The 21,640-nt window shown below is 45.3% G+C and overlaps 1 protein-coding gene across 1 annotated transcript in view; it reads left to right on the forward strand.

The window, feature by feature from the left end:
• The window catches only part of LRR1 (leucine rich repeat protein 1), a 31,566-nt gene extending 11,189 nt beyond the window's left edge, over window positions 1-20,377 (forward strand). The window contains exons 3-5 of the mRNA XM_030215326.1: window positions 4,632-4,730; window positions 7,459-8,186; window positions 19,925-20,377. Of these exons, the coding sequence (XP_030071186.1) occupies window positions 4,632-4,730; window positions 7,459-8,186; window positions 19,925-20,177 (1,080 nt within the window). The 3' untranslated portion in view covers window positions 20,178-20,377. The remainder of the gene's footprint in view (window positions 1-4,631; window positions 4,731-7,458; window positions 8,187-19,924) is intronic.
• The last annotated feature ends 1,263 nt before the right edge of the window (window positions 20,378-21,640 follow it).

Here is a 21,640-nt window from a genome sequence, read left to right on the forward strand (position 1 = left end):
GAAAGAGTAAACAAACGATTCACGTCTACCCATTCCACTCCACTCATAATTTTATAGACCTTTATCATATCTCTCCTCAGCAGTCCTTTCTCCAAGCTTAAGAGCCCTAGCTGCTTCAGCCTTTCTTCATAGGGAAGTGGTCCCATCCGCTTTATCATTTTCGTTGCCCTTCTCTGTACCTTTTTTAATTCCACTATATCTTTTTTGAGATGTGGCAACCAGAATTGAACACAATATTCGAGCTGCGGTCGCACCGTGGACCAATACAAAGGCATTATAACATCCTCATTTGTGTTTTCCATTCCTTTCCTAATAATACCTAACATTCTATTTGCTTCCTTAGCCGCCGCAGTAGCACACTGAGCAGAGGGTTTCAACATATCGACGATGATGCCTAGATCCTTTCCTTGGTCAATGACTAGTAACGTGGAACCTTGCATTACGTAGCTATAATTTGGGCTCCTCTTTCCCATATGTATCACTTTGCACTTGCTCACATTAAACGTCATCTGCCATTTAGACGCACAGTCTCGTAAGGTCCTCTTGTAATTTTTCACAGGGAGATTTAACAACTTTGAATAACTTTGCATTGTCAGCAAATTTTATTACCTCACTAGAGGAGGAGATGTAGCAAACTCGTTGCTTTTAAGCCCTGGCTAACCTGGCAATATTTTAGAACATAAGAATAGCCATATTGGGTCAGATCAAAGGTCTGTGTAGCTCAGCATCCTGCTTCCAACAGTGGCCAATCAAGGTCACAGGTACCTGGCAGAAACCCAATTAGTAGCAACATTCCATGCTACCAATCCCAGGGCAAGCAATGGCTTCCCTATGTCTGTCTCAATAGCAGACTATGGACTTTTCCTCCAGGAACTTGTCCAAACCTTTCTATAAATCCAGATACGCTAACCGCTGTTACCACATCCTCCGGCAGCGAGTTCCAGAGCTTAACTATTCATTGAGTGAAACAAATATTTCCTCTTCTTTGTTTTAAAAGTGTTTCCGTGTAACTTCATTGAGTGTCCCCTTGTCTTTGTACTTAAGTGTAAAAAATCTATCACTTCTACAGCGCTCAGGATTTTGTAGACCTCAATTATATCTTCCCTCAGTTGTCTCTTTTCCAGGCTAAAGAGCCCTAACCTCTTTAGCCTTTCCTCATATGAGAGGACTTCTATCATTTTGGTTGCTCTTCTTCTTTTTTTTTATTTTATTTTATTTTATTTATAACCATTTAACTTTTTACAAGTGATAAAACAACTTGCCATAAATACAGAGAAGGTAATATATAGGAATTATTTCAATCAGGTAATTCTATTCTCTTCCTTAGACCACTAAATAGGGAGAGTGAAACAAGATAAGGAGATCAATTAAACAGTAAACAGAAAAAAAACCCCGTGGTATTAACCTGATTATCCCCAGATATTACTCATCTAATTCATTATTCCACATTGATCATCTGGTTGGCTTCTTCAAGCCCAATACGGTGTATAGTCAATTCATTTCATTGAAAACATCCTTATTATCCAATATTAGTTAGAAATAATACATCTGATTACATTCTTTCTCTTTTAAAAACCAGAAGTTATTTAACAATACATATACTTAAGTCTCTAACTCAGATCCCACTGATTAAAGTAATCCCAGTTTTCACAGGCTTCACTCCTTTTAAAGTAATAATTGAGGAAATATTTCTGAGGAAAACTTTAGGAGTCATACCCGGAACTCTGGGAAAAACAATCTCGATATTAATCATCTATAATAATATTCATTTTATTATTCAAAGTTTCTGGTCTATTATCATTTTCAAGATCATAACCACTTCTTGCTCGTGTAGAACTTCATTTGTTATATCAATTTTTCACTCTCAAGGGTTCAGTTAAATTGTTGCTCTTCTTTTTAATTCCGCTATATGTTTTTTGAGATACGGCAATCAGAATTGAACACAATACTCAAGGTGAGGTCAGAGGCATTATAATTCGTATTTTCTATCCTTTTCCTAATAATTCCTAGCATCCTATTTGCTTGCTTTTTTTTTTTTTTTTAACACAGCTGCACACTGGGCAGAAGATTTCAGCATATTATCTATGCTGAAGCCTAGATCTTTTTCTTGGTTGCTGACTCCTAATGTGGACCCTAGCATCAGATAACTAGATTTGGATTATTCTTCCTAATGTGCATCACTTTGCATCATTTTGTCCAAGTTACATTTCATGGCCATGCCCCATCTGTTCACCCATTATTCCTCTTCTTCCATAGGGCTAAGCTGACCACATGGCCTGGTTACAGACAGAAGCAACTATTTTCCTATCATAGCAGGCCAGCAGCAATTTCCTTTGGCTAAACAAACCCCCATTATTCTCTCTCTTTCTTTCATCACCTTTTCTGTGCTTAATTCTAAAATAGTTCTTAAGGTTTGGGGGAAAAAAGTGCCACATGTTGAGAAAACTATAGCACCATTTCAAAGAGGACAGGCTGATCTGCTCAATTTTACCCCATCACATACATTTTTCATAATGAAACCCAAACGGTATCACCAAGAGCAAAGATCGTTTCAACACGTTCCATTGGACAAGAAGCCTTTGCAGTCAACCTGGCATTCTGCATGGATTCTGAAGATACTGCTTTGGGATGTGTTCTTAGTAAATGCATTTCCAAGTATTGCCAGGAGATGACATGATATAATTATTGCCACTGTGGAGACAATAAGACAAAGTGCTCTACCTTCCTGACATAGAAAATTAATTTATTGCTTATTTGTAGAATGAAAACCAGAGTACAAATGTGAAATTTCCCAGGCTGGTCAGTCAGGCATAAACAGGATGTGTGTCATGTTCTTCAGCTTAGGAAAATGTCATTTCCTATTGACCCTCTGCTTCCCTGTTTTGCTGCAAATGTAAGCTCAGTTCAAATGAATGATGTCTGTTGCCTACACCGTGCTCAAATTTTAATAATGCTAATGCTGAAAATCTGGCACTTCATTGAAAAAATCACCAAATTTGTTGAATAGCTGTAGAGAGTTACTTAAAGCTGATTTTTTTTCAGGCTTTTTAGATGGTCAGCTTAGGTTATTTGCCTTATTAGCATGTACTAACTGTGTAGACACCCATAGGAATATTATGGGGCATCTACACAGCACATGCTAATAACGCTAACGCGCCTCTAGCACAGCTTAGTAAACAGGGCCCGTAATAAACTATAACTGTCACATATTCCAACAAACCTATGATTTCAAGGACTAAAATGCACATACACCGCAGTGTCTCTGAATATTCACTATTTCTGGAAGCGTAGAATTAAACGAAATATTTGCATTGCATTGCAATATGGACTCAAGCTGTTGTATAACCTATAAGAAAATGTGATAACATGTTTAGCACCAAGTAATAGCATGTGTACACTGGTGAAATTTTGGATTCTCCGAGGACAAGCAAGGCTGCTTGTTCTCGCATGTGGGTCGACGTCCGCGTTGGCCCAGGAAACGCTATAGGCATGCTAACATTTTAGCGTGCGCCAATTCTAGACACACCCATATATTCCTATTTGGTATCTCTAGCATTGGCGTGCTCTAATTTTTAGCACACGCCAAAAGGTTAGCGCGCCTATAGCACGGCTTAGTAAACAGGGCCCTTAGCCTTGAATTCAGATTATCCTCATCAGGATATTCAGAAGGGTTTAACTGGGCAGGAAAGGCTCCTGTTGAGTGACTTGGCACACAATATTCAGCAGCACTTAACTGATTAGGGCCACTAAATATCGCCGCTGTCATCTTCTAACCGGTTAGGTTAGGGGCAGAGTGCAAACTTAGCTGGCTAGTGGTGATTTTCAGTCTGCTAACCGGCTAAGTAACTGCATAAAGTTAGAACAACCTTTTTGCTGTTTCAACTTATGCGGTGAAGATATCCAAGCGCCGGTCTGAATGGCGGCTGGTGCCCGGTTAACTTCCAGTTGACCGTTGAGACTAGATCTTCAATGCCGGGAGTCGCACATGTCCCAGCATTGAATAACCAGGGTCAGTTCAGCCTGCGACTCACTTACCATCGTGGGCTGTGTTATACAGAACAGACCAGTGGTACAGAATTAACCAGATCTGAGTTTGTGAAGAACTTGATTATAAGGAAGAAGATCCCATGGTTTTTGCTTTTGTCTTGTCTAGGTATCTTCTGGTTTTCTAAGGAAGATACAGTAATTAACATCAGCACATAATGAAAATATTAAACAAAAATCTTACAAGCATTACAATTTACAGTCATCCCAACCTTGGATCTGCTTGAGGTGGATGCTCAAAGGAGTAGTAGGAAAACTGTGGATCAATAAAATCAGCTTAAGAAAATTCACTTTTTTGTGTTCTGATAAGTTCCTGCTGCTTTGTGTGGTTTTTTTTTTTTTTTTTTTACTCGTGTTTCAAGGTGCTTTGAAGGGGGAGAATTGGATGTTTTGATATATTTATACATTATATGATCTAAACTCGTGTACTAAATGACCTTTGGGTCATTCTCTGATGTGTATGGAGTGGTGGGGGGGATAGGGTATATGCCTACGTATATTGTATAGTACTTAACTCATTTAGTATTACATTATTCAGCCCTCGAGAGTCAGCAATACATCTCACCTGTTGGGTTGTTTCCTTCCAGTTAAAGGAGAATATAGAACAATTTTTCACAAAATTTGTGGAAGAAGGAAAAGCCACAGTTCGACTGAAGGAGCCTACGGTGGACGTGTGCCTTAGCAAGGTATTGATCCTGGAATATGGGGTCTCAGCGTGCTCTTCATATCTTGCCTATTATTGCTTTTTCCCACCCGGAACAGGACTTGGTGGTGGGTAATAGTTTGATAGGTCCCCTCAGCAGGGAATTTGAGGTTGCTATTAATGCATCTGTGTACTGTTTCTTAAGTCTATTTCCTATTGAGCTTTGTGGAAAATGAATACTGAAGGTTGAGCCTCCAACTTTGTACATAAGGGCTTTCGTCCAAAGTATTCGAGCATCCTCCATGGGTAGGAATTCCTTTATTTTTCGGATCACTGGAAAAGTATCTGAAGTTTCCCACCCTTAGATGAAAAGGCAAGTGCTACCCTAGGATAAGTTGTGAGGGCTGGAAACACATGCCCCTGGATTCTCTATAGGTTGCCCAAATTTAAGCACAGATCCCAGATGCTTGCAGAAACTAATTGTTTGTTAGTGCCTAACTGGCTAATCAGTTAGTGGAGTTAATTGGCACTAATTAGGGGTTACGCATGCTTGGGCCCCTAAATTTCATAGCGTGCAACTCAACAGAGGAGCATGGCCATGGGAGGGGCATAGGTGGATCAGGGGCGTTCCTAGGAATGAGGTGTGGTGATTTAGACTACGTGGTATGTGCGCATCCAACTGCCGTTAGTTGTGCGTCAGGATTTACACTGGCTTTTGGCATGCATAAGTCCTCGCAGCACACTAATATTATGTAAAGGGTGCTCTGCGCAAAGCACTGTTTACAGAATACTAGCTTAATGCAGATCTTAACGGCGTCTTGACTTTGGGCCCCATTTACTGAATCCGGCCCTTGCTGTGCACTATTGAGTCACTTGCAGGGTCTGCACAAAGAGTATGAAAACAAATGATCCACTTTTGCTAATGTGTAATCAATGTCAAAGCCAACAATGAGGTGACAGCATATGAAGTGTGAAGCTAGAAATGTGTGTTTTTTTCAGTGATTGTCAGAGGACACAGACAGATACGTTGTATGAATTACTTCTTGGCTATTTTTCATTGTCGGCAAGCACAGGAGACAAACTGCTAGGAAAATATTTCTGAATGCTAATGTGAGAAATTATGTATATGCATATTGGACGCTTGATAACAAACAACCAATTTTTGAAACATGAGAAGTAGCACAAATAAGGCTTCAGCCCTGGGTGTTGTCCATTCGTGCATTTTTCTTATGCATTCATAATTTGGTCACCTGTAGACAATGTCTCCTAAATGATGAGTATTAGAGAATGACACGGAGACAGGGACAAACTTTGTCCCCATGTCACACACTAGTACAAAATACAACCTGCTTTGTATGCCCTAGCAGGGGAGAAATATGCCCTAGGAAGCACTGTTATGGTTTTTATTATCTGTAGATTAATAATAAGTCATCAACATTCTCAGGATTCAGTCTAGCTCTCCTGTCTTCCGTAGAAAATGTGCTGGTAGCAGGAATGCACAGGATTCCCCATGCAAATTTTGACAGTTGTGGCCAGCATTTTTGCTTGTTTTTCCAGAAAAAGAAAACATTGTGATCTGAATCACTCAAACATAAATAACTGTCCAATTCATTAGCAGCCTGTATATCAATAGAAATTTGAATATATAGAAAAGATGTGCAGCCTAGTAAAGGGTAGATAAACTATTGCTCCTAAGTTCCAAACTTGTGCAAATTCAGCCCCCTGTTCCCCCAAGTTCCATAAAAGGCCTAAAAAATTGGGTGCACAGGGGTCATTTACATATATAACTAAATTAGTAAATTAGTATTAAGTACCAATTTTTGTCGACAAGCACTAATCAGGCACCAATTTGTACTTAACGTGCATAATTGACTTAGGCCCCTATTCTATGGCGTGCTACTCCATGGGGGTGGGGCATGGATGTGGGAGGGGACATAGACGATCAGGTGCATGCCAAGCATTTAGGTGTTAAGTTACAGAATACTGTCAGTTGCTTGCTTAATTACCAGTATTTGGGCACATTTACACCAGCCTTTCACATTGCATAAGAGCTCGTGTTTAGAGTTGCCGAAATGCGCACTTGCGGCCTAATTCTATATATGGCGCATGGAAATTTCTGCACACTTTAATTGAATAAGAAACCAATTAGTGTCAATAATTGGGCACTAATAATTATCAGCATTAATTGAAATTTGTGCGCACATTTTTAGGCACCAGGATCTGTGTGTCCAAAAAAGGGGAGTGGCCATGGGAGGGGCATGGGTGGATCAGGAGCACTCCTGAAATTTATGTGCAGTCATATAAAACAAGGGAGATGTGCGTGTAATTTAGGGGTGAGAATTTGCACTAGGTTTTACTTGGTGTAAATCCTTGTGCCTAAAATTGGACGTGGATCCCTGCGCCAAATGCTATTCTATAAATTACACCAAACTCTGCATACTGTTCGTAGAATAGCGCTTAACGCAAAATTTTATCGGACCAAATTTTTCGGCCCCGTATATAGAATTTTGGCCTTAATGCTAATATTCTATAACAGAAGTGACACACAGGCATATTTTCAAAGCACTTAGCCTTCCAAAGTACCATAGGTTTCTATGGAACTTTGGAAGGCTAAGTGCTTTGAAAATATGAGTATCACCATTCTAGAACTTGCGCTTGACACATTTATTGGAGCCTAAGGGGTTTTTTGGGTTTTTTTAGTGCCCGTTACTGAATTCTGGCATAGAAATCAGAAAATGGTTTGTCTTATGCTTGGATTATTTTGTTTTTAGGCCAATGTTAGCACTTTGAAAACCTTCCTTTCTGCAGTGAAACTGGCTCACCAGGGTAATGTTGCTGAAAAGTTACCCCTCTCCATCTTGACCCCTGCAAAGACCTCAGAAGTTACAAAACCAAAGACCAAGCTGTCCATTGTGTCCAAACAAGACTATCCTCTGACCCAAAGCTTTCCCTATTCCCTAGAGCAGCTCCAGGTCTCCTACTGCAAACTCGCTAGAGTTGATATGAGAATGCTTTGTCTTAAAAAGCTCCGGAAACTGGACTTGAGTCACAACTCTATCAAAAAGCTACCTGTAACTGTTGGGGACCTGGTCCATCTTCAGGAGTTCATCCTGCATGATAACCGCTTGGAAGTATTTCCAGAAGTGCTGTGCAGCTCCACACTGCAGAGATCTCTTCAATCACTGGATCTCAGTCAGAATAGACTGAAAGCTCTTCCCCTTCACTTCTGCCGGTTTCAAGAACTTGTACAATTAAAGGTCGATGACAATGAGCTGATAAGACTGCCATTTAATATCGGGCAGCTGATAAAACTGCGTGTGTTTTCTGCAGCCCGCAACAAGCTTCTGTTTCTGCCCCATAGTTTTCAAGGTTTGGCACTGGAAAATTTAGACCTCTTTGGGAATCCGTTTGAAGAAGCAAATCCACTTGTTCCTAACATAGAACTGAAAATCCCACTATCTTTATTCGAATGTGCAGCAAGAGCGGTAGTAAATTACAGGTACGTGTCTTCTAGCTGGTGTTTCTTTGGTTTCAGAAGGGTTTAAGGTAAAGGTTCAGAGCTTAGCAAGGGCTGTTAAGTGGCCTGACATAAAAGACCTTTTTATATTTCAACTGTTTTTATTGATGATTCAACATTGTAAACATTTTAAACATTGCCAGTATATCTAACATTTGACATTGTAAATAATACAGCATATTAACTTGCATACATCGATAAATTCCATCATCAATGTTTTTGTCATTCCCCCCCCCCCCCCCTTCCCCTACCTACCCTCCCAAACATTCTCACTAACATCCAAACATTTATGGGGTGTTTGTTAAATAAACATCACAGTCATCTTATGCATTTTTTACCCACCTTTCCCCCCTTCAGTTCCTCCCCCCACCCTTCCCCTTCCTGATGTTACAAAAGACCTTTTTAAATAAGGCAACATTCTTCTTTCTCAATCAGCAGTAGCACTTGTGAGATTTAGTGAAAAACAGTCTTTTTCTCAGACAGGAAAATGAGCTTGAGTCATGAGAAGCCTGTGGCTGGAAGAGTCATGGTTGCATAGTTTCATATCCTGTAGTATGTTGTTTTTGCCATTGCCTGTTGGAGGACCAGCCCAAAATGCAAATATTCTGTAAGTCTGTCCTGGGAGAGTATTGCACAAAAACATTTTAAAATACAGTAAAGTTTTTGAAAATTATTTACACAGGGTTTTAATTCTGCAGAATTTTGCATTTTAGCCCTCTGTTTTTGTTTTAGGTATAGAATACCCCCATCATAAAGGCCTGGCTCCTCCCTCACCCGATAACCCCCAGCTTTCTTCTCACCTAACTTAGCTGGAACCCCACCCTAGGCTAGAATTCTCAGATTCCCCTCCTACCCCGTTCCCCAACAGGTTCAGGCAGTTTTCCCATGGCACTTTTCTGAAGCTTTCCCCACCCCACGCAGCCCTCACGCCATCATAGCGCTCTCTGAAACCTATATGCCATAGCTCTTTCTCCTGAATCCCCCCCCCCCCCCAATACCCATGAAAGTTCATACTACAAGACAATCAGGTTATAACTTCTCCTATTCCTTCCTGCCCCCCCCCCCCCCCCAGCCAAAGCAGACCAGCCGGTTAATACATTTGAACTGTGCGGGAAAATATATCGAGTTCTGCTGCTGAAATGCTGCAGTCAGTCCAAGGACTTGTGCTGATTGGGCTCCAGTGTGAGAGGGGGAGAGTAGGGGAAGATTACAAGTTGTCTGTCTTGCATGGAGGGTGAGGAGAATGCTAACAGTGTGATTGTCTGCTGCCTTCTGGTCCCTGTTCAGAGTTTTGCAATGCCCAGTGGCACAGAATTCCTCAGAAGTAATAAATGTCATGCACAGTATTGTACTGTCTCTGAAAGCAGTGATTTATAAAGTGGGACCCATTTTAAGGATTACCTATGCTCTTAAAATATTGTTCAAAGGGCAAATAGAGCAGTGTTGAACATTTTATTATGGGGTCCAGCCCATTTACCCAGACTGAGAGACAGTGTAACTGTGCAGATGTTTTTATCTGCTATCTAAAGAAGCCAGCAGTGCCTGGGTGAGTCCCTTGAGCCCTGGGTGGGGGAGAATCAACTGCTGCTACTTTGTCAGCCACAAAACAGCACTGAATGATAGGCTCACAAGAGACCAGGCTCTAACCTTTCTGAAATTTCAGCCTGTCGTCTGGAATGAAGGATGAAGAAATTAAAATGGGTCTCAATTCCTGAACCAGGTTTCCGCTGTGACGAGACTGCTTCCATGCTAGTTGTGCTGAATTAGGAGAAGGTGATAACTATTGTATTTGTGAAAATGTTGGTTCTGCTCTTGTGTGCTTTCAGCTCAGTCAGAAGGAAACTGCCAAGACAGGGGGTTCTCAACTCAGTCCTCAGAACACACCTAGCCAGTCAGGTTTTCATATAAACATACATGAAAGGTTTATTTAAAAGGTTTTTCATTTGTTGGTTACATTGACACCTGCATCTTTATTTTTTGTTTAATAAATATACGAGATAAATTTGCATGTATTACCACCATTTTATGCAAATTTATCTCATGTATATTTATTAAACAAAAAATAAAGATGTAGGTGTCAATGTAACCAACAAACGAAAAGCCTTTTAAATATATATTTGTGTGCTCAGAACACAGTCTTACCCAAACTGGGCAGCGCCCACCACTCCCATCATTGCACACTGAAAGGTAATAAAGTCTATATCGGTCTTCTCTATGGATACTGATGTCACCAGAGATATGAAAACAGTCTTTCCAATCAAAATCTTGAAATCAGGTTGATCACCAAATATTATAACCTCTGGGCCCAATCATAAACTTACTGTAATAAGCACTTATCTGTAAATCCAATTATTTTCAATGGGAGAAATCAGACCGGTGTGTTCCACTGTATTCTTAAATGCCATCTATGCGTGAACGAAAATCCCCAACACTAGTTGTGTTTCACTTTGTTTCTTCAGGGGCATGTAAAACCGTACAAAAATAATAACTAAATGTGAGAAGAAATACATGATGAACTGTGAAAAAATCTTAATAATGTAAAGAAAAATGTTTTTTACCATTTTATTTATCATGTCATAATCAGGTGCTCCTTGGACTGAGCACCCTCCAGGTCTGACAAGTCAACGGCCTGAAAACACCAACTATTTAAACAAAACCGCCCCCTAAAAAAGGGCTGTTCTAATTGGATGAAGAACCTGATTGCTGGAGTGTTTGGGCCAATCACCCCCTACAGAGTTAGCCATTCAACCTCTTTTTCCATATCATCAAGCTGATCAATCCATAGACTGGTGGGTTGTGTCCATCTACCAGCAGGTGGAGATAGAGAGCAAACTTTTGCCTCCCTATATGTGGTCATGTGCTGCCGGAAACTCCCCAGTATGTTCTCTATCTCAGCAGGTGGTGGTCACACACAGCAGCAGCTCTGGCTAGGCCTCCAAGCCTAATCCTTAGGTTTTGTTGAGGCCTGGGGTTGAGGGCTCTTTTGAGCAAGTGCAAACCTGGTGGTGCCAGGTCCCTCCTTTTCTCCCCCCTCCCGCTGGCTCCGTTTAAAAAAAAAAAAAAAAAAAAAAAAAAAAAAAAATTTTTAAACGTCTTTAAAGGCGTTTAATTCGACGTTTCTTTAAACGTTCATTGCAGCTACTCACTGGGACACCAGTTCGTTACAGCTCGGAGCGGCAAGCAGGTAATTTTACCTTTTATAGCGGGCAGGGGGTTCCCCGATTCTTCTCCTCGTGGCATATGGCGTCGGAGGGCGAGGGCGCAAAGGGTCGCTCCCCGGATCACTGGAGCGCTTCTAGAGGGGATGCGGGGGTTTTACAACCTGATTCGCCCTTGATGGGTGACAGTTTAGTGACCGATGAATGTCCCGGTCGTTCCTCCGGCGTGGCGGTTTTTTCCCGCCATAAACGCCCATCCCCCGCTCCTCGCCTCCGCCATCTTGGCCGGCCACGCGGCTCGGACGGCTTCTTCGTGGGCCGCCCTTGAGGTTGGAGACATTAATGCCATGAACGCCCTTAATTTGGGCGACGGCACAAGCGGCTAAAGTTAAGCGCCGTTCTTCCCGCGCGGCTCCTTCGCGGAGTTTCGCGCCGGACGCCATTTTGGATGCGCAGCATGTCTCTCCCCCGCTATTGCGAGCGCCGGTTGAGAGTGCGTCTAGGGCTGTTGCCCAGGCTGCGGAAGTGCACAGTCTGGGGGGTTTCTCCCCCGAGTTTGTTTTGCTGCTGCATCAGGCTTTCCTCATGCAAAACGCTGCCCCTGCTCCCTCTTCTGATAAAGAGGTTGAGGTTCCCAGAGGTAAACGCCCTCGGGTTGATTTCCAGGCCTTGGAGGACTTTGTCTCCTCCGATGTAGATGAGGGCAGCGTGTCTGAGGTCTCCCAACGGTCCTTTGCGGATTCCTTGGAGGAGATAGATCCCCGCTCGGATGGAGCGGATGACCCATCTGCAGCGCGGCTTTTTAGCCCAGAGGATTTGCCCAACCTGTTTTTACAGGCCATGGACACTTTGAAGATTTCCTCTCCGGAGGACGTCTCTCCCTCAGCCCCTGTTGGCTCTGCCATTATGCTGGGGACGAAGCGCCCGCCTAGATCCTTCCACGTGCATGATGCCATGCACACCTTAATTGCGGCTCAATGGGATGTCCCGGAAACGAGCCTTAAAGTGGCTAGGGCTATGTCCCGCCTCTATCCTTTGGCTGTGAGTGAACGTGAGGCCTATCTGTGGCCTACCGTGGATTCTTTAATCACTGCGGTGACTAAGAAAACGGCGTTGCCGGTGGAAGGTGGCACGGCCCTAAAGGACGCCCAAGACAGAAGATTGGAGGCGGCCTTAAGGTCGTCCTTTGAGGCAGCTGCTTTAAGTTTGCAGGCCTCAGTTTGCGGCTCCTATGTGGCCAGGGCGTGCCTGACTATGGTGCAGCGGGCTTCCCCCTCGGATCTTTCCTTGAGGGCTGATTGGCCGGCCCTGGAATCGGGCTTAGCCTATTTGGCAGACTTGCTGTATGATGTCTTGAGAGCCTCAGCTAAAGGCATGGCTCAGACAGTCTCTGCGCGGCGGTGGCTTTGGCTGAAACATTGGTCTGCTGACCACGCCTCTAAATCCCGCCTGGCTAGATTGCCTTTTAAAGGCAAGCTGCTCTTTGGGGTCGAGCTGGACAAAATCGTGACCGATCTCGGCACGTCTAAGGGCAAGAAATTACCAGAGGTCAGGGCTCGGGCTAGTACTCGTCCCGGTACTTCCAGAGGACGGTTGCTGGAAGCCCGTCGGTACCGCCCGGGCAAGTCGGGTTCCTCTGCCCCCTCTTCCTTCAAGAGGAATTTCTCCCCCAAGCAGCATTCCTTTCGCAGAGACCGCCGTCCCGGAGGTGCTCCCTCCGGTCCTCCCCCAGGGTCTCGTACCCAATGACGGGGCCTTGGTCCACGCCCCAGTGCAGATTGGAGGACGGCTGTCCTCGTTTCTGGGCGAGTGGACCACTATAACTTCAGACGCGTGGGTGCTGGAAGTCATCAGACGGCTACAAGCTAGAGTTCTGCCAACCCTTAAGAGACGGGTTTGTACTCTCTCCCTGCAAGTCTCCGGTCAAGCTGTGGCAGTGCAGCAGACCTTGGACAACCTGATCCGCCTGGGTGCGGTCGTTCCGGTGCCAAAAAAATCAGATTGGCAAGGGACGTTACTCCATTTACTTTGTGGTTCCAAAGAAAGGAGGTTCTGTCCGGCCTATCCTCGACCTCAAAGGGGTCAATCGGGCCTGGAAAGTGAGGCACTTTCGCATGGAGACTCTCCGCTCTGTTATAGCGGCAGTGAAGGCAGGAGAGTTCTTGGCTTCCTTGGACATCAAGGAAGCGTACCTGCATATTCCCATCTGGCCTCCTCTCCAACGCTTTCTGCGTTTTACAGTCCTGAGACGACACTTCCAGTTCAGAGCCCTCCCTTTCGGGTTGGCTACTGCTCCGCGGACCTTTTCCAAAGTAATGGGGGTCATAGCGGCCTTCCTGCTAAAGGAAGGAGTACAAGTCCATCCTTATCTGGACGACTGGTTGATCCGAGCCCCCTCTTATGCAGAGTGCGGCAAAGCTATGGACCGGGTAGTTGCTCTTGTGAGCTCCCTGGGATGGATCATCAACTGGAAGAAGAGCCAGCTGCGCCCGACTCAGTCCCTGGAGTATCTGGGAGTTCGATTCGACACCCAAGTGGGCAGAGTGTTCCTGCCAGACAATCGGATTGTCAAGCTTCAGGCTCAGGTGGACTAGTTCCTAGTAGCCTCTCCTATTCGGGCTTGGGACTACGTGCAGCTGTTGGGCTCTATGACGGCCACGATGGAAGTAGTGCCCTGGGCCAGGGCTCATATGAGACCACTACAGCTATCTCTGCTGCTGCGCTGGACTCCGATGTCGGAGGATTATGCTGTGCGCCTTCCCGTGGACCCAGCAGTGCGCAGGGCGCTGAGCTGGTGGACGCAGACAGACAAGTTGTCTGCAGGATTGCCTCTGGTGACCCCGGAGTGGATTGTCGTCACGACAGACGCCTCTTTGATGGGCTGGGGAGCCCACTGCTTGGGAAGGACAGCGCAGGGGCTCTAGTCTCCTGCAGAGGCAAGTGGTCTATCAACCTCCTGGAACTCAGAGCCATTCGGTTGGTGTTATTGGAGTTCATCCCGGTACTGGTGTTGTAGCCTGTACGGGTCCTGTCGGACAATGCCACGGCTGTGGCCTATATCAACCGCCAGGGAGGTACCAAGAGCGCCCCTCTAGCCAAGGAGGCTATGAGTCTTTGCCAGTGGGCGGAAGCGAACCTGGAGCAGCTTTCAGCGGCCCACATTGCCGGAGTCATGAATGTCAAGGCGGACTTTCTCAGTCGCCATACCTTGGAGCCCGGAGAGTGGCAACTATCTGCTCAGGCGTTCTTGGACATCACGAAGCGCTGGGGCCAGCCGAGCCTAGATCTGATGGCGTCATCGGCCAATTGCCAAGTGCCGCGCTTTTTCAGCAGAGGACGGGACCCTCGATCCCTGGGAGTAGATGCTCTTCTCCAACAGTGGCCGACACAAGAGCTCCTCTATGTGTTCCCGCCCTGGCCCATGTTGGGCAGGGTGCTAGACCGGGTGGCAAAGCATCCCGGCAGGGTAATCCTGGTGGGTCCGGATTGGCCCAGACGTCCCTGGTATGCGGACTTGATCAGGCTCTCAGTCGACGATCCTCTGCGGCTGTCAGTGGAGCAGGGCCGGTTACATCAGGGTCCCGTGGTGATGGAGGATCCCTCTCCCTTTGGTCTTACGGCCTGGCTATTGAGCGGCAGCGTCTGAGGAAGAAGGGCTTCTCAGACAAGGTCATCGCCACTATGCTGAGAGCGAGGAAACGCTCTACTTCTACTGCTTACGCCAGGGTTTGGCGTATCTTTGCAGCATGGTGTGAAGCAGGCTCACTTTCTCCCTTCACTGCTCCAATTTCTTCAGTGTTGGCGTTCCTGCAAGAAGGTCTGGAGAAAGGCCTGTCGCTCAGTTCCCTTAAAGTCCAGGTAGCGGCTCTGGCTTGCTTCAGGGGCCGCCTGAAGGGTGCTTCCCTGGCTTCGCAGCCAGATGTGGTGCGCTTTCTCAAGGGAGTTAATCACCTGCGCCCTCCTCTGCACTCAGTGGTGCCTGCGTGGAATCTCAACCTGGTGCTAAGAGCATTGCAGAAGCCGCCTTTTGAACCCTTGTCGAGGGCATCTCTGAAAGACCTGACGTTGAAAGCAGTCTTTTTGGTGGCTATCACTTCAGCCAGAAGAGTTTCCGAGCTCCAGGCGCTCTCATGTCGAGAGCCTTTTCTGCGGTTCACTGAGGCAGGAGTGACTATTCGCACAGTGCCTTCCTTCCTGCCCAAGATTGTTTCTCGCTTCCATGTGAATCAGCAGCTCTGTCTCCCTTCCTTTCGTAGGGAGGACTACCCAGAGGAGTACTCTGCTCTTAAATATCTGGATGTGAGACGAGTCATCTTCAGATACTTGGAAGTGACCAATGATTTCCGGAAATCGGATCATCTGTTTGTCCTGTTTGCAGGTCCTCGTAAGGGTCTGCAGGCTGCTAAGCCTACAGTGGCAAGATGGGTCAAGGAAGCCATTGCAGCGGCTTATGTGGCCGCGGGGAAGGTGCCGCCTATCCAGCTGAAGGCTCACTCCACGAGAGCTCGGGCGGCCTCGATGGCAGAGGCCGGATCCGTCTCCTTGGAAGAGATATGCAAGGCGGCAACTTGGGCTTCGGCTCATACATTCTCCAAGCATTACCGTTTGACTGTGGCTGCACGGGCGGAGGCCCGGTTTGGAGCTTCAGTGTTGAGGTCAGGGATTTCAATGTCCCGCCCTGGGTGAGTACTGCTTCGGTACATCCCACCAGTCTATGGATTGATCAGCTTGATGATATGGAAGGTAAAATTATGTATAATCATACCTGATAATTTTCTTTCCATTAATCATAGCTGATCAATCCATAGCCCCTCCCAGATATCTGTTCTGTTTTTATTCTGGTTGCATTTCAGGTTCAAGTTTAGTCTTCAGTTATTTCAGAAAGACTTCGTGTTCAAGTTCTTTCACTTGGATTCTTCAAGAGTTGAGACGAGTTTGTGTTACAGTGAGCTGCTGCATTCCTCTCCCCTCCGTTTTACGGGGCTGGATTGAGACATAAATTCTGCCGGCACTCCCTCCCGCTTCGTGCGGCTGTAGGGCAGCTTTGTACCCCTCCCGCTTCGGCGGTGTTAGGGTCAGTCAGCTCCTCCCGCGGTTGCGGTTGCAGGATAAGCCAGATCCCCCCGCATCGGCGGGTGTGGTGTCCCTCCCCCGCTCCGCGGGGATGAGCTGGACGGATTCCCCTCCCCCACTTGTGTGGGGATGAGCTGGGTTAATTCCCCTCCCCCGTTTCGGCGGTGGTGAGCTGGGCAGAGTGTCCCTTCGTGGGTGTAATTCTCTAAGTGCTGAGTCCTGCGGATGGAGCTTTGATATCGACATACTGAGGAGTTTCCGGCAGCACATGACCACATATAGGGAGGCAAAAGTTTGCTCTCTATCTCCACCTGCTGGTAGATGGACACAACCCACCAGTCTATGGATTGATCAGCTATGATTAATGGAAAGAAAATTATCAGGTATGATTATACATAATTTTACCATTCAACTCGTGCGGCTGCATAGTATCCTGCTCAAACATAAAGATTTTTCATTTGTTGGTTACATTACCACCTAGATCTTTTTTGTTTTGTTTACTTATAAAATATTTTTAAGCCCCGGTTATATATTTTTTCATTATATATATTTATTAGATACCCTGAAAAGGCTTGATGTGTCCTGAGGACTGGGTTGTGAACCCGTCCTAAGAAGAGGTATAAACATTTCATGGAATAGAGCAGTACTTCTCTACCCAGTCAGTGCACACCCAGACAGTCAGGTTTTCAGGATACCCTATAATGAATATACATATGAGATATTTGCATTCCAAGGAGGAAGTGCATGCAAATATCTCTCATGAGGAGGGGGATCCAAGATGGCGTGTCAGAGTAGGATGCATTTGGAAGAAGCTCCTGCCCTCTTCAGCTTTTATCTTGTCTTTGCTGTTTTCTTATCAGACTCGATGTTGAAGCGTTGAGGGAAACAGCGGGCTTTTCCTCCTGCAGCCCCATTGATTCTTCCCTGTGTCAGGCACTTATTACCTCCTTTGTGGTCCCCACATTGGGCAAATCTGCTGTTGGGTTCACAAAGGAGCCTGACTTAGATAGTGAAGTTTCGCTGAGCCCTACTTGAGCCTTCCATTCCCCCCCCCCCCCCCCCCCCCCCCCCCCCCGGGAGTATTGCAGGAGTTTTAGGAGCGGTGGCAAGAGGAGCTCGGGGGGGGGGCGGGGGGGTCCAGACTTGTCGCTTTAGTCTTCCAGTCGTCCCCAGAAGAAATGCAGCCAGTGGAGGTATTATCCCTCCGCTATTTCGGGTGGAGTGTCTTCCCCGGCGGTCAGTAATGGTGAGTTGCAAGTTTTGGATGGGTCAACTGCACCAGCTGGCAGTGTTGCTGCTCCCAGCATGGTTATTTCTATTTCTCTCAAGCTACTGGTTAAACCCGCCATGGTGGATATGAAAACCATATTGGGAGCCCTAGAAGGCCTTCATCAGGTGTTCACTGTAGAAATGAAAGTAGAGCACAAGTCTTCTTCTCGGCTGTAATCCTTGGAAGATAACCTAATAACATTCTGCTAGGCTGGGAACACTTGAGACATTGTAATCTGAAACTAAAACAGCAGTAGATCAGCATTCTGGAGATAAGACTGTATTTCTATAGAAAATGCAAGCAGGAATTATTGCATCTACTTAACTTTCCAATTTCAAGATTACTGTCACCAAAGGAACTGTTTAATAACTTTTTAATATCAGAGGGCATTTGCTCCTGCCTCCCAATGTTGGTGTTGAGGGGGGGGGGTCCCAGAGGCGGTTATCAGGTCCCCCATTATCTTCTGTTGGGAGTAGATGCAAGGGTCCACCAGGAAAATCTTGGGGATAGGAGGTGAGGGCAGCAGAAGCCAGCAGGGATAATGAGGGGGGGAGGGGGTGTTGGGGAGTACTGGGGAGTCAGGATTGGTACAATGGAGAGTCATCGAATCACACCATTTCAGCTACCCCTTTTGTTCCCAGGTGCATCTTTACACCAGCCCTAAGCTGCCATATATATTTAGTGATAAATGGAAAAGTAAAAATACTGTGCTGAGTTTCAGTCCACATCATTACATCAGGGTTAATTTTCCATTTGGTCTTTTGCATACACATTGCACTGTCCTTTGGTGCAGTGGTTTTCCTTGAAACCTTTCCTAGCTAGAAGTCTTTTGCATCAGGAGTAAGACTCATAGGAAAATATCTAGCGAACCACTACACTAAACCACAGCAGTTTATTGCATTGCCTCCTTAGACATTCAAGGTGCACTAGGTAACATGTTTTGAGCTACTGCTGAAACAGTGTGAACTAAAAATCCAAAAATAAAAAAAATATATATTTATTTATTTTGAGTGTAGTAGCTGTCATTTGGTCAAAGGATACTGCAAACTGTCTTCTGCAGTAAACAGAGTGGCCAGAGGTGTCACTATATAAGTCGGCAGTGAGCTCCAAGCCCCAGGAGGCAGTTGATATCTAAGCACTTTGGGGGTCATTTTCAAAAGAGAAAAACGTCCAAGAAGCCTCATAAAGCAACTTCTGGCCAGATTTCTGCTTTGCAGACGTTTATGCATATTTCTGCAATGCATCTAAATCACAAGTTCCAGTGGCATTTTGAAGGCAGAATTAGCGTGGGCTTAGGGTGTGCCTAACACTTGGATGTTTTACAGCCATAATGGACAAAACAAAAACGTCTAGGGTGAAAACTTCAACATTTTGGTCTAGACCTGTTTTCAGAACGAATAAGAAACAAAAAGGTGCCCTAAATAACCAGATGAGAGAATCAGGGATGACTCCCCCAGTGCTTACTGATCCCCCTCCCACACCCAAAAAATGTTAATAAAAATAGTACTCACCAGCCTCTATGACAGCCTCAGACGTACATTAGAGTAGCATTCAGGCCCCGTGGTAGTGTAGTGGTGGGTGCTGTGCATTGTAGATAGGTGGATCCAGGCCCATACCTTCCCCTACCTGTTACAGTTGTGATGAAAACTGTGAGCCCTCCAAAACCCACTAGAAACCCACTGTACTCGCATATAGGTCCTCCTTCACCCATAAAGGCTATTGTAGTGGTGTGCAGTTCGGGGTAGTAAGTTTTGGAGGGCTCAGATAAGGGAGCAATGGTGAGATGTGTACCTGGGAGCATTTATATGAAGTCCACAGCAGTGCCCCCTAGGGTGCCTCAGCATCCTAGGATGTCTGGGGAAACAGTCTACTAAAAATGCTGGCCTCCTCCTACACCTCAATTGCTTGATTTTCCATGTTTTCCACTTGTATTTTGAAAAAGGCCTGAAAAGATAAATGCACAGAGCACAAAGCCTTGTTACAAATCGTATTTTTTTTTAAAAAGGATAGACATTTTGCAGTTTTGAAAATGGTATCTTTTTTGTTAGATTTAGGACGTTTAGCACAAAACGTCCAACGTAGATGTCATATTAAAAATGCCCCTTTTTGTGCAGCAAGTATGGTTCTGTACTACTGCATTTCTGTGAATATTGCCAGTGTTCAGTGCACTATTCCAGCCATGTGTATTGTTAATTTATGCTGTAACTCTTCTTTGACAGGATCCCATATGCCTCTCATATTCTTCCTGCTCACCTGTGTCAAGAGTTGAATGTGTCAAAAACATGCAAATGTGGCCGATCCTGCCTCAGCTCTTTCATTTGTGTCACCGTTACCATGAATCTCCATAAAGTGTCGCATACTGTAGTCCTGGTGGATAACATGGGAGGTACCGAAGCTCCTGTAATCTGCTACTTTTGTTCTCTTGACTGTTACTCCCAGTTTCTGGACAGATATCTGCAAAGCAACAGATGATTCGCAGACAGTGGTAACATGAAAATAGCAGCTTAGTGGGATACTGAGAATAAAGGAAAAGGGGAGTTCTTCAGTTGCCCTCTCTGGCTTTTATCCAAAACACTGATGATGAGACATCTGACATAAAATAACAGCAAAGCCCTTCCTGCCAGTTTGGTGACTTTTATGTTGCTTTTCCTAATAATTATTCACTCAAATTATTTTTCTTTTCCTGTTTTATTTTGAGACTCTGCCACTAGAGACTGTGTGTTTCAGAATGAAGCAGGGCGTTCAAATTCCCCGGTGCCAGGCCTTTGGAAGGCACCAACAATCACCGCAGATATAGGAACAAAACATTTTACCGCCCTGCAGGAATGGTAAAAAGTTTTGTTCCCACAGGTCTCACCTACAGCATCCTGCAGCTGGCAGCAATTCAGTCAGAGGCTGTCTCCGTGTCACATGCGTGTGGGACACGGCAGAAGGAAGGTCACGGAGACGGCCTCTGATTATAAATCGTTTGTAGGTAAAACCTGCGGGGAGGAGGAAGGGAGGGGAGAAAAGCGGCAGAGGCTGGCGAAGAGCAGTGGGGGGGGGGGGGGGGGGTAACAGTGAGGAGTGGCCTGAAGATTTTTTGTCCCAGGTCCAGCTTTGCCTCTCAGCAGCCCTGGAATCAGGGATTAGATGAAGAAACTCTCATTTGTTCTGTTCTAACTTCCTCTTGAGTTTGGCTGTTCATTGTAACTTCGGCACCATTTGGCACAGTAATTCAGTTCCAGGTCCAAGTATGATAGACATTTCTGTCAGTATAATCTTTGTTTCATGTGAATGTGCAACTCCAAGAAGGGCTCAGTACTATTTGTAGAAACCCAACTTTCAAAGGCATTGGTTGCTTGGTGCAGTGTTACACGAGACATGGTTATATGCTTAAAGATCCTGCTCCATCGTAGCAGAGCTTAGGCCCTGCAAACTTTTCTGCTGTTGTTCCTTTACTACCTTCACCCTTTTCCCAGACCATTTGGCCACTGGTGGATTAAGGAGATGCATCGGTGCTCAGGTAGAGGAGTGAGGGACTGCTGGTTAGCAGTGCAGTGATGGTCTGATCAAACTATGTTTAGGTGTGAGAATATCAATTTCTTCTGCAGCGCATACCTCACCGAAGTCAACCACAGACTATAGACTGGTTGGTTTCTTTGTATTGAACATACTTCTCTCTTTTAGAATTTTCAGAGCTTATAACTGTCTGTATACATGTATAAAATATCTAGAAAAATAGGGAAATCTATTTGCAAAAGTATATTTCTGTCAAGCTGTAGCAATCTTAGCTTGAACGCTAGACATATTTAAGAGGAAAAGGCCTCGAGAAGCCCCCAGCTCTATTATAGCTTCAGGGGCTGGACTGCTTCATCATCGGCCAAAAATCCTCTACCTTAATAGCTTTGCATTAGTTGTTATTTTGAGCATGCAATCTTAATGAATCTTATAGA

Source organism: Microcaecilia unicolor, chromosome 9 (genome assembly GCF_901765095.1).
Source record: "Microcaecilia unicolor chromosome 9, aMicUni1.1, whole genome shotgun sequence".
Classification (NCBI taxonomy): domain Eukaryota; kingdom Metazoa; phylum Chordata; class Amphibia; order Gymnophiona; family Siphonopidae; genus Microcaecilia; species Microcaecilia unicolor.